The 13,578-nt window shown below is 40.5% G+C and overlaps 1 protein-coding gene across 6 annotated transcripts in view; it reads left to right on the top strand.

Moving 5' to 3' along the window:
* LOC101099296 (patr class I histocompatibility antigen, A-2 alpha chain-like) overlaps nucleotides 1-3,085 on the top strand; it is a 32,422-nt gene extending 29,337 nt beyond the window's left edge. For all 6 annotated transcript variants that reach the window (XM_019830336.3, XM_019830338.3, XM_019830343.3 and 3 more), the window contains 3 exons: nucleotides 1-48; nucleotides 211-249; nucleotides 1,243-3,085. Coding sequence is in view for 1 of the 6 variants with exons in the window: in XM_019830338.3 (XP_019685897.1) it covers nucleotides 1-4 (4 nt within the window). In the remaining 5 variants the exon portion in view is untranslated. The remainder of the gene's footprint in view (nucleotides 49-210; nucleotides 250-1,242) is intronic.
* The last annotated feature ends 10,493 nt before the right edge of the window (nucleotides 3,086-13,578 follow it).

The following is a 13,578-nucleotide window of genomic DNA, read 5'->3' as shown; positions in this document are numbered from 1 at the left end:
GTGATGACAGTGCCCAGGGCTCTGATGTGTCTCTCACAACTCCTAAAGGTAAGGCCCTGAGAGACCTGAAGTGTGGGGTTGAGCAGAGGGGACACAACTGGGTTATGGGGATTCTTTGAGTGGGACATTTTGAGCACATGGTGGGCTGCTCATAATGTCACCACTTAAAGCGACTGACTTGAATTTGTTCATGATTATTTTCTTTCACAGTGTGAGCCAGCCACCTTGTGGGGGACTAAGTAATACAAGGTTAGTTCTTAATCCCACTCCCCATTGTGACTTCAGGAATCTCTGACTGCACTTTCTTTCTGCAAAGTGTGTCTGAATGTGACTTAGCATAATGAGAGGAGATGGAGAGACTGGCCCAACACGCTGCCCACCACAACACCTCCCCACATTGACCTTTGCCCCTTTCTTTTTATTTTTTTTTTATTTATAATTTTTTTTTCAACGTTTATTTATTTTTGGGACAGAGAGAGACAGAGCATGAACGGGCGAGGGGCAGAGAGAGAGGGAGACACAGAATCGGAAACAGGCTCCAGGCTCTGAGCCGTCAGCCCAGAGCCCGATGCGGGGCTCGAACTCACGGACCACGAGATCTTGACCTGGCTGAAGTCGGACGCTTAACCGACTGCGCCACCCAGGCGCCCCAACCTTTGCCCCTTTCTAATCTACTTTCTTGTTCTAGCAGAGGCAGGACTAGATGTCTCTATCTCTGTCTTAACTTCACATTGCACTGAGTTGCAACATTTTTTATATTGAAAATAAGAATATGAATATAAATTTGGTTTTTTTTTTTCCACATTCTTATCATGGGGGGTTGCTTTATGGGTTATTTAGAAGAGATGATTCCTTAAATTTGAGAACAGAAATAAATGGAAGCACTGAGAACCTTCCAGAATACACATGTTTGCTGTGCTTCGTCTGTTGCATGTGGTTACAGGAGAGGCTGTGAGGCACCAGCATGGATGGGACTGTGACCAGTTGGTGCTCAGTGCATTTTGGGCTTTGACATGGTCACTCCTAAGCAGAGTCATTTTCTCTGCTCCTTTGTCCTTGTCTCTTCAGTGGAACTTTGTCCCACCAGGATCTGTGATGACAGGGACTGGGACATCACCCAGGCCTGTGCTGTGTCCAGGACAGAGATAGTTTATGTGGCCAGGTCAGCCTAAGGTCAGGCTTGGGTTAGGCCCTCAGCTCCCATCTTTGAATTTTTGATTTTTTTTCTTTGTTTCCTTAAAGGATTGTGCCCATTCCTGCTCTTATTTTGAGCAATGGGGAACACTTATAGACTGTGTGGTTATGAGAGATCCAAACACCAAGAGCTCCTGAGGCTTTGGGTTTGTCACATATGCCACTGTGGAGAAGGTGGATGCAGCCATGAATGCAAGACCACACAAGTTGGATGTAAGAGTTGTAGAACCAAAGAAGGCTGTCTCCAGAGAAGACTCTCAAAGACCTGGTGCTCACTTAACTGTGAAAAAGATTTTTGTCAGTGGCATTAAAGAAGATACTGAAGGACATCATGTAAGAGATTATTTTGAACAGTATGGGAAAATTGAAGTGATTGGAATCATGACTGACCGAGGCAGTGGCAAAAAGAGAGACTTTGCTTTTGTAATGTTTGATGACCATGACTCAGTAGAGAAGATTGTCTACAACACCATACTGCGAATGGTCACAACTGTGAAGTAAGGAAAGCTCTATCTAAGCAAGAGATGGCTGGTGCTTCATCCAGCAAGGAGATCGAAGTGGTTCTGGAAACTTTGGTGGTGGTCATGGAGGTGGTTTTGGTGGGAATGACAACCTGATAGTCTGTTATAGGATCCAGCTCTTGTCTACACCAGTTTATACTTACAAATAAGTGGAGTGGCATTGTAGGCCGGTGAAGTGACTACTCAAAATGTCTTTTCCCTGTGTTTGTTCTTACTAGATTTTAAAGATCCAGTCTGTGCACTGACATTTTATATTAATTTTTTATACTTCCTCATACTTGGATATATTTCTAAGGAAAGGATCCCTAACATTTATCCAGTTTTTTTTTTGTTGTTGTTTATTTATTTTTGAAAGAGAGAGAGAGAGAGAGAGAGCGTGCACAAGCGGGGGAAGGGCAGAGATAGAAGTGGGACAGGGTATCTGAAGTGGGCTCTGCAACTGACAGCAGTGAGCCCGAGGAGGGGCTCAAACTCATGAGCCATGATACCATGACTTGAGCCGAAGTGGTACACTCAACCAACTGAGCCACCCAGGTGGCCCTAACATTTATCAGTTTTTACGTAACACCTCCAAAAAGCTTTTTTTTTTTTAAATCTAGTTTCTTAGTTTAAAGATAGTTCTACTCAAATGTGGTCTACAAATAGCTGATCAGCAAATTGTTTAGTAGACTCAAGGGAATAATATAAATCCTTATATTTTGCTTATAAGGAAACCTTTGTAGAGCTTTCCAGTTTACTCTCACTCTCCAGTTCTCATGGTGGGCTGGTAACAAAACATTGTAGACTGGTATAGACTAGCGTTGGCTCACAGACTACAAATAGCTTTAGTTTAGATGGACTTGCTTCCTAGCACCTGTCCTGGTCAGGTAAATACTAGTTATTATCATTATTTAAAAAAATTTTTTTAACGTTTATTTATTATTGAGAGACAGAGAGGCACAGAGCATGAGCAGGGGAGGGGCCGAGGGATGGAGAGACACAGAATCTGAAGCAGGCTCCATGCTCTGAGTCGTCAGCACAGAGCCTGATGTGGGGCTCAAATTCACAAACCGCGAGATCATGACCTGAGCCAAAGTCGGACGCTTAACTGACTGAGCCACCCAGGCGCCCCAAATATAGTTATTATTAAGAAGTTAATGAGGTTCCATTTTCAGTAATGTGGTCTTTTTTAATTGCAGTATAGTTGACACACACTGTAACATTAGTTTCATGTGTACAACATAGTGATTTGACAACTCTACGTGATGCTATGCTCACCACAATGTATAGCTACCATCTGTTATCATACAATGCTATAACAATACCACTGACTATATTCTCTGAGCTGTAGTTTTCACCCCTGTGACTTAAATAAAAGCCTGTACCTCACAGTTCCCCTTCACCCATTTTGCCCTTCCCCCACTTACCTCCCTCTGACAACCATCAATTTGTTCTCTATGAGTCTGTTTCTACTTTTGTTTGTGTTTCTTCATTTGTTCTGTTTTTTAGATTTCACAGGTAAGTGAAATCATATGGTATTTTTCTTTTTCTGCCTGACTTATTTCACTTAACATAAGTCCATCCATGTTGCCAAAATGGCAAGATTTCACAATTTTATGGCTAAGTAATATTCCACTGCATGTATACTCCACATCTTCCTTATTCATTCATCCATTGATGGACACTTAGGCTGTTTCCATATCTTAGCTATTGTAAATAATGCTACAATAAATATAGGAGTGCATGTATCCCTTTGAATTAGCGTTTTTGCTTTTTCAGGTAAATACCCAGTAGTGGAATTATTGGATCATATGATATTCCTATTTTTAATTTTTCCACAATGGTTGTACCAGCTTACATTCCCACCAACAGTGTACAAGGGTTCCTTTTTCCCCACATCCTCACCAACACTTGTTATTTCCTGTCTTTTTTATTTGAGCCATTCTGACAGGTATGATATCTCACTGTGTTTTTGTTTCTTTTTTTTTTTAATTTATTTTTTTAATTTACATGCAAGTGAGTTAGCATATAGTGCAACAATGTTTTCAGGAGTATATTCCTTAATGCCCCTTACCCATTTAGCCACCCCCCCCCCCGCCACAATCCCTCCAGTAACCCTCTGTTTGTTCTCCATATTTAAGAGTCTTTTATGTTTTGTCTCCCTCCTTGTTTTTATATTATTTTTGCTTCCCTTCCCTTATGTTCATCTATTCTGTGTCTTAAAATTCTCATATGAGTGAAGTCATATGATATTTGTCTTTCCCTGACTGACTAATTTCGCTTAGCATAATACCCTCTAGTTCCATCCACCCAGTTGCAAATGGCAATATTTCATTCTTTTTGATTGCCAAGTAATACTCCATTGTATATATATACACCACTCCATTGTGTGTGTATATATATATATATATATATATATATATATATATATACCATGTCTTCTTTATCCCTTCATCCATTGATGGACATTTAGGCTCTTTCCATACTTTGGCTATTGTTGATAGTGCTGTTATAAATCCATTTTTTCCTTGTTGATCTTCTGTTTAGGTTATCTGTCCATTGCTACAAGTGGGGTGTGAAAGTCCCCTACTATTATTATATTACTATTAGTGGGCTTCTTTAAGATTTTTATTAATTGAGGGTGCCTGGGTGGCTCAGTCAGTTGAGTGTCTGACTCTTGATTTCGGCTCAGGTCATGATCTCATGGTTTGTGAGATCAAACCCTGCATTGGGTTCCATGCTGATGGCGTGGAACCTGCTTGGGATTCTATCTCTCTCCTCTCTCTCTGCTTCTTCCCCCTCGCTTGTGCTTTCTCTCTCTCTTTATATTAAAATAAAATAAACATTTAAATTTGTTATTAATTGATTTATATATTTGGCTGTTTTCACATTAGGGGCATAAATTTTGCAATCGTTAGATCTCAAAAAAATTTTTTTTAATGTTTATTTTCGAGAGAGAGAGAGAGAGAGAGAGAGAGAGAGAGAAAGAGAGAGAATGTGAGCAGGGAGGGGCAGAGAGAGAGGGAGACACAGAATTTGAAGCAGGCTCCAGGCTCTGGGCTCCGGGCTATAAGCACAGAGCTTGATGTGGAGCTTGAACCCACGAACTGTGATATCATGACCTCAGCCGAAGTCGGACACTCAGCCGACTGAGCCTCCCAGGTACCTGGAAATTGTTAGATCTTCTTGTTGGATAGACCCTTAATTATGATATAATGCCCTTCTTCATCTCTTGTTACAGTCTTTGGTTTAAAATCTAGTTTGTCTGATATCAGTGTGGCTACTCTGGCTTTCTTTTGGAATCCATTAGTATGATAGATGTTCATCATTTCCTCACTTTCAATCTGTAGGTGTCTTTAGGTCTAAAATGACTCTCTTGTTGGCAACATATAGATGGATCTTTTTAAAAATCCATTCTGATATCCTATGTCTTTTGATTGGAGCATTTAGTCCAGTTACATTCAGAGTAATCAGTGATAGATATGGATTTGGTGCCATTGTATTACCTGTAAAGTTGTTGTTCCTGTAGATTGTCTCTGTTCCTTTATAGTCTTTGTTGCTTTTGGTCTCTCTTTTCTTCTCAAAGAGTCCCCTTTAATATTTCTTGCAGAGCTGGTTTAGTGTTCATGAACTCCTTTAATTTTTGCTTGTCTTGGAAACTATTTATCTCTCCTTCTATTCTGAATGATAGCCTTGCTCGATAAAGTATTCTTGGCTGCATATTTTTCCCATTTAGCACGTTGAATATATCATTTCCCTTCTATCTGCCAAGTTAGTGGTCTGCTGCTAACCTTATGTGTCTACCCTTTTAGGTTAAGGACCTTTTGTCCCTACCTGCTTTCAGAATTCTCGTTTTCTTTGTATTGTGCAAGTTTTACTTCTATATGTCTCAGTGTTGACCTGTTTTTGTTGATTTTGAAGGGGTTCTCTGTGCCTCTTGTCCTTGAATGCCTGTTTCATTCCCCAGATTAGGGAAATTCTCAGCTATAATATGTTCAAATAAACCTTCTGTCCTTTCCCCCCACTTTTCTTCTGGAACTCCTATGATATCGATATTATTGTGCTTTAAGGAGTCGGTGAGTTCCCTAAATATACATTTGAGATCTAACAGTTTCCTTCCCCTCTTCTTTTCAGTTTCATTATTTTCCATTTTTTTTAAGAGAGGGAGAGAGAGCATGAGTGGGGGTGGGGCAGAGAGAGAGAGAGAGGGAGAGAGACAGAATCATAAACAGGTTGCATGTACCAGTGCAGAGGCCCACACGGGACTCCATCTCATGACGCTGAGATCATGACCTGAGCTAAAATCCAGAGTCAGATGCTGAGATACCCAGGGGCCACCATAATTTTATCTTCTATGTCACCTATTCATTTTCTGTTTCTTCCATCCTTGTTGTGATTATATACAGTCAGTTTTGCATTTCAGTTATAGCATTTTTTCTTATTTTGGCCTGGCTAGTTGTTAGGTCTTTTGTCTCTGCAGCAAGGGCTTCTCTGGTGCCTTCTATGCTTCTTTCAAGCCCAGCTAGTATTCTTATGATTGTTGTTCTAAATTCTTGTTCAGATATATTGCTTGTATCTGTTTTGAGTAAATCCATAGTTGTGATTTCTTTTTGATGTTTCTTTTGGGGACAATTCCTCCATCTCAACATTTTGTATATGTTTCTGTCTTCTGTGTGTTATGAAAGCTTGTTATGTTTCCTGCTCCTGAGAGTAATGCTATATTAAGAAGGGGTATTACACTGTCCAGGGGCTGGTGCTTCAGGAAGTGTTTCTGGTGTATGCTGGGTGCTCTTGTGTTTTGGCTGCTTTTTCCTCCAGGTTAGTTCTCTGTGGTGTTCTTCCTTGCTTGCAGTGGGGAGTTTTTGGACCTTTAACTAGGTGTGCTTTGATTTGTTAAAATAAACCTGATTAAAAAAAAAAAAAGAAAGAAACCTGAGCCATTGATGTTCTATTGTATTCCTCTGCCTATAATCTCTTGTCCCAGGCATCCATGGGTCTGCATTTCACTTATAGCTTTCACAGGTTTTAGCACTTATCATTACCTTCTGCAGATGCTCCCAGCATGAGATCTATATTATACTAGGTTTCCGTATGTGAGTTCTGAGTCAGATGAGACAAAGAACAATCCCTTCCCTGGGTAGCCAAGAGGTTAGAATGTTGAAAGTAGGTTCTACTTTGTTCCTTCCAGCCTGCAGAAAGAAAGTGGGAATTAAGCTCTTTGTCCCAAATGCCCCATGCCATCCTGGAGGGGGAGTCGGACAAAGATGAGTAAAATGTCACATTTCCTACCATTTTGAATGTTACTTTTCTTGACTGGATGTTTGCTTGGTGGCTATACCTCTTTGAGAAATTTCCAGAATTCCTATATAGTTATTTTTGTCAGTCTCTACTTATTGTTTCAAACATTTTTGTGGAGGAATAGGGCCTAGTCTACAATCTTACTGATGTCCTGAGCAAGATTCTTCCCTTTGTATTACAATGTAATAATTCAGAGCTTGATATGTAGATGAACCTGAATACCAGAAATATCAATGTATCAGTCAAGTTACCTGGAAAAACTGAATAGTATCAGGGAAATAAAAATCAAAATCATACCGAGATATCACCTCATGGCAGTCAGAGTGGCTAAAATGAACAAATCAGGAGACTATAGATGCTGGAGAGGATGTGGAGAAACGGGAACCCTCTTGCACTGTTGGTGGGAATGCAACCTGGTGCAGCCACTCTGGAAAACAGTGTGGAGGTTCCTCAAAAAATTAAAAATAGATCTACCCTATGACCCAGCAATAGCACTGCTAGGAATTTACCCAAGGGATACAGGAGTGCTGATGCATAGGGGCACTTGTACCCCAATGTTTCTAGCAGCACTCTCAACAATAGCCAAATTACGGAAAGAGCCTAAATGTCCATCAACTGATCAATGGATAAAGAAATTGTGGTTTATATACACAATGGAATACTACTTGGCAATGAGAAAGAATGAAATATGGCCTTTTGTAGCAACGTGGATGGAACTGGAGAGTATCATGCTGAGTGAAATAAGTCATACAGAGAAAGACAGATACCATATGTTTTCACTCTTATGTGGATCCTGAGAAACTTAACAGAAGACCATGGGGGAGGGGAAGGAAAAAAAAAGTTAGAAAGGGAAGGAAGCAAACCACAGAGACTTAAAAACAGAATAAATTGAGGGTTTATGGGGGATGGGAGGGAGGGGAAAGTGGGTGATGGGCATTGAGAAGGGCACCTTTTGGGATGAGCACTGGGTGTTGTATGGAAACCAATTTGACAATAAATTTCATATTAAAAAAAAAGAAAAACTGAATAGTATATATATTTATCTTATAGAAATATATTTATATTATATATTTTATATATAGATATTGATAAACATAGATATAGCTGATATAGATATAGATATAGATGATATAGATATAGATGTATCTCCCAAATCTTTATCCCTGAAAGGTCTGGGTCATTAATAGTCCTGCCTGAATAGTTTTCCATTGACTTTAATTAGAGGTCATGATAGTACTAAGTGATGCCCTAAGTTATCTTCTCTATTTTAGACATACTCTTTTTTAGCATCACTGTGTAGTAGCAGCTCAATTGCCCTTGATAATCATGATCAATCACTCCAGTCAGTACAATAATTACTGTCTTTGAGTGTTTAGAGGCATGATGAGCCAAAGTGGGTGGGTGGTAGTCTTAAATTCCATTTCAATGGAATCATTGCTGTGTCTTCTAGTGAAAGCATTCCTCTCTTTGGAACTGATACGTCTAAGCCACATAGCATAAGGTCATGTGGATAGGGAGCAAAAATGTTGCTAGTGGATCCCTAAATAGTGAGTGGTGTCACTTCCATTTCCACATCCTTGATTTCTGAACCTGTAAATCCTGGCTATGAGAGAAATGGCAGCATATATTGGACTCTGTTTAGAGCCCCCTGGAAAACATTGCCCCAAATCTGCAAGGGATTAGCACCTAGATGGCACTCTGAGTCTTCAAAAGGTCATTCTCCATTCTATCAAGCCAGCTCCTTCAGAATAATGAAGAACATGGTAAAACCAATGAATTGAATGCCCATGAACACCTTGCCATACTTTATTTGCTGGAAATGAGTTGCAGCAGGAGCAATGCTGTGTGGAATACCATAATAGTAGGTATTGCATTCTGTAGTCCATAGATGTTGTTTGGCAGAATCATTGGCAAAGGCAAGTACATATCCAGAGAAAATGTCTATTCTAGTTAGAGCAAAACGTTGCATGTTCCATAATGGAAGCAAGTCCAATGTAATTAACGTGCCACAGGTATCTGGATGATTACCGCAGAGAATATTGTCATATCAGGGACTCAATGGTGGTCTCTGCTGTTGGCGAATTGGGAACTCATCAGTGGCTGTAACTAGGTTGAGATTAGTGGGGAGAAATCTATGTTGCTGAGCCTATGTATAATCTCCACCCCTGTCATCATGGCCACTTTGTTCATGAGCCCATTAAGCAAAGAGGCTGATAGGTTTCCATAGGATGAGTCATCTTATCCACTTTATTAAAATCATCCCTTTCTGAGGTCACCTTTTGATGGGCATTTGCATGGGACATAAATATCTTTACATTTTTGTCCCCAGAGAATTCTGTCCACACACCTATTCCCCAGTTCTTCTTGCCACCAACTTTTCAGTCATGTTCCTTTCAAGTCCATCCAGTCAAAGCACTGGCCATAGCCTATGAATTGGTATACGATCACACTTCTGGTAATCTCTCCTTCCAAACAAAATGTACAACCAGCTGCATTACTGGGAAGATTTTCCCTCACAACTGTCCTTAGGAGATGACCTTGAAAGGGGCTGTCATGCTGCTATTCACTTTTGTAGTGCCTGTGTACTACGCAGAGCTATCTATAAACCAAGCCTGACTTTTCTCTTCCTTAGGCAACCATGTGCAGGGAATTCATAAATCCAGGCTGGGAGAGATTAGGTAAAAATGTAGAAGGAATTGGGGCAGTGGACATTTGATCCATTTCCTCACATAATTTACACATGTCTTCAGAGCCTGGTTGAGCCCAATGCCATTATATTTGGTGATGGAGTGCTGCTATATACAACCAACTTTATGGTTTGGTGAGTTGTACAAACCTAGTTCATGATGGGCAATTCAGATGGGGGACAAGTTATTCTCAATTGATGGCAGAACTTTGCCCCTAAATCCTGTGTGCACACTGTTATTCACACATAGGGGTCTCTGCCAAAGGCTCCAAAGAGTAGCTATATCTGTCACAGTTCAAGCATGCATGGACCTGCAAGATCATATAGTCCAAGTGGCAAAGCAACTTGTAACCAGCCTGTACCTGTAGTTCTCTTGTTCTTGGCCCTGCTCAAAACTAACGGTTTTTCAGATCACTCAGTAAATGAGCTAGAGTACCACACATAAATGAGGCATATGCTGACCCCCAAATCCAAAGTGGACAACTAGGCATTATGCCTCTTTTGTGGCTGTAGGAGGGGTCAGATGTAACTACTTACCTTTCACATTAGAAAAGGTATGTTAACATGCCCCAGAACACTGGACTCACTACAAATTTCATTTAGGTGGAAGGCTCCTGAACTTATCAGATTTATTTCCCACCCTTTAACACACAAATGTCCTACCAACAAGTCTGTAACAGTTGCTACTTCTTGATCACTAGATCCAATAAGCAAAATGTCATGAATGCAATGTACCATTGAATGTCTTGTCGTAGGGAAAGGTGATCAAGATTTCTGCAAACTAAATTATGACATAAGGCTGGAGAGTTAATATACCCCTGAAGTAGGACAGGGCAGGTATGTTGCTGGTCTTGCTAGTTGAAATCAAACTGCTTCTTGTATTCTTTATCAACAAGTATGGAAGAAAAAAGCTTTTGCCAGATTGATAGCTGCACTCCAGGTAACAGGAAATATGTTAATTTTCTCAAGGAAACCACATCTGGCACAGCACCTCATTGGGGTCACCCTCCTGATTAAACTTATGATACTCCACTGCCATTCATCAAGACTTATCTGTTTTTTGCATATACCAAATAGGCAAGTTGAAAGGGGATGTTGTGAGAAACACTACCTCTGCATCCTTATGTCTTTGATGGTGACACTAATCTCTTTATTCCCTCCAGGAATGCACTATTGCTTTTGGTTAACTCTTTTCCTAGGTAAAGGCCTTTCTAGTGGCTTCCACTTAGCCTTTCCTACCACAATATCCCCCACTCCACAGGTCAAGGAACGAATGTGAGGGTTCTTCCACTTGCTGAGTAGGTCTATTCAGATTATGTATTTCAGAGTTGGGGGAAGTGACTAAGTTCAAGACTCACAAGGCCTGCTGTGAGAATGACCTGAGCTAAAACTTCATTAATCACCTAACCTCCAGACTGTGACCGGTAGCCCACAGTGCAGTTTTGGGTCTCCTGGAATTAGTATCAGCTCAGAGCCAGTGTCTAGTCTTCCCTCAAATATCTATTTCCTTTTCCCCAGTGCATAGACACCCTAGTAATATGCCATAGGTTCCTTTAGGGAAAGCTGGGACAAAGATTAACAGTATAATTTTTTTGCAATATACCAGTGTCATTCATAAAGTGGATTCAGTCCCTATTTTGTTCATAGGGTCTTGGGTCTATAAACTGGCTCAAGTCTGGGAATTGACTGAGGAGGCTCTCTGTTTGGGTTATTCCATTTAGAACTCTGCTCACTAGATCTAGAACACTTCTGCTTATATAGATCAAATAAGGATTGAGTAGATTGCCCATTTGTTTAAATTTTAGGGACATCATCCATGGTCAACTAGCCATTGCCAGTCAGACTATTGTGATTAATGCTTTAAGTATGCTGTCCATTATGGCAACCTTGCATTTGGTGATTAAGTGCCTCCTCTTGGACCCTGCCACCCCAGGTTACAATGATCTACATTGCCTTTAGGAGTCCCAGTTCAGGGGCCCCTGGGTGGCTCAGTCGGTTAAGCATCTGACTTTGGCTCAGGTCATGATCTCAAGGTTTGTGAGTTCAAGCCCTACATTGGGCTCTGTGCTGACAGCTTGGAGCCTGGAGCCTGCTTCAGATTCTGGGTCTCTCTCTCTCTCTCTCTCTCTCTCTCTCTCTGCTCTTCCTCCACCTGAGCTCTGTCTTTGTCTTTTTTTCTGAAAAATAAATAAACATTAAAAAAAAAAAAAGAGTCGCAGTTCAGGGTAGTACTTCTCATGGTAATTCCTGACCTACAGAGAAGAGTGACCACAGAGTTCTTCAAGGAAGCTGGGGTTCCCCTCACAAATTGATTTCTTACATTTATGGTGAAAGATGTGTCCTCTGGACCCTCTTAACATGAATAAGCATGTATTATAAGACAAATCTATTCTAACATTCTAATTTCCCTAAGCCTTTGGGTATCTTCCTCTACATTATATGAAGGCAATTCTGGCATTTCAAATTTCTTTAGTGTAGGCCACATTTTGGTCCATGTTTCAGTCAACCAAAATACAACCTGTTAGAACCTTGTCTATCTCCTTAAGCTACAATATTGAGTCCAGAATCTCTTCTAGTGGGCTCATGTCAATAACTATAGACTCACCCAACTTTACATTTCTTCTACCATAACTCCAGACCCCTAATGTTCATTCCCACACATATTGCCTGGATTTCTTTCTTCTTTCTTTCTTTCCTTTTTTTTTTTTAATTTTTAAAGGTTTATTTATTTTAGAGAGAGAGAGAGAGAAAGAGAGAGAAGCGGAGAGAGATAGAGACACAGAATCTGAAGCAGGCTTCAGGCTCTGAGCTGTTAGCACAGAGCTGGTCACGGGGCTTGAACTCACAGGTCATGAGATCATGACCTGAGCTGAAGTCAGACACTCAACCGACTGACTGAGCCACCCAGGCGCCCCACATGTTGCCTGGATTTCTGTCTGTATAAATTAGAAAAATCATGCAGTGCTTTTGGGGTGAAGCTCACTCCTAATGGTTTACATTATCAATCTTACCTTTCAGGGTCTGCTGGGACTAGAGTGTAGTTATACGTCTATAAGCAAATGAGCAAGGGGTGGGAATCAGTCCTGAGAGGGGAATCAGCAGTGTCTTACAAGGTGACTACCTCAGGGGAGGCCATTACAGTGTCCACAGGCAAAGCAGGGTTACCTTCCTCAGATGGGGGTCAAAGGACTGATTCTACTGTTAAAGAAGACTGTGCAGAATTTGGGAGTTCAATGTCTCTAGTTATCAGGATCTGCCCATATGTTCCTATTCCAATTTTCAGGATCCCACTCCTTTCCAATAAATGCCCTCACTTTAACAGCAGACATAATATCAGGTTGGGAATTCAATTTGTAATTTATCCACTTGCGAGATGAGACTGCAGGTTTGGTGTTTGGAAAGTTAAGCTCTGGCAACAGAAGATGAATTTTTGTTTCAGAGCAGACAGAAATTTTCAGGTGATTTACGTGGCCCTTGAGCTGGGAAGTTGAATCCCTGAGCCCATCCTTTCCTTTCCTTAATTTGTCTAACACAATTAGCAGCAAACAGTCAATCTTATTATGTTTGTTAGTTTGATGAAAGTGTTCTAATATATCAAATACATGGTCACCTATGTACTTTGCCTTTTATAAGTATTTGATTAGAGTATCTAGTTGTGACATTCTGAGTATCTCTATTGCCATGGATTGTCAAGTGCCCTTTTTACTACTTAAAATAAAGTCATTAGTGCCTTTAAATCTTATCAGATTGAAGAACCAATTCCAGAAACCCCATAATCATTTCAGGCCTTAATAAATATTAAGGAATTAGCTTATACAATTGTAGAGAGTGGCAAGCACGAACCCTGTATATGTTATCAGAATGGAAATTCAGACAGGAGTTGATGTGGTAGTCCTGAGG

This window comes from Felis catus, chromosome B2 (assembly GCF_018350175.1).
Source record: "Felis catus isolate Fca126 chromosome B2, F.catus_Fca126_mat1.0, whole genome shotgun sequence".
NCBI lineage: Eukaryota > Metazoa > Chordata > Mammalia > Carnivora > Felidae > Felis > Felis catus.
This window is presented reverse-complemented; position numbering and strand designations above follow the sequence as displayed.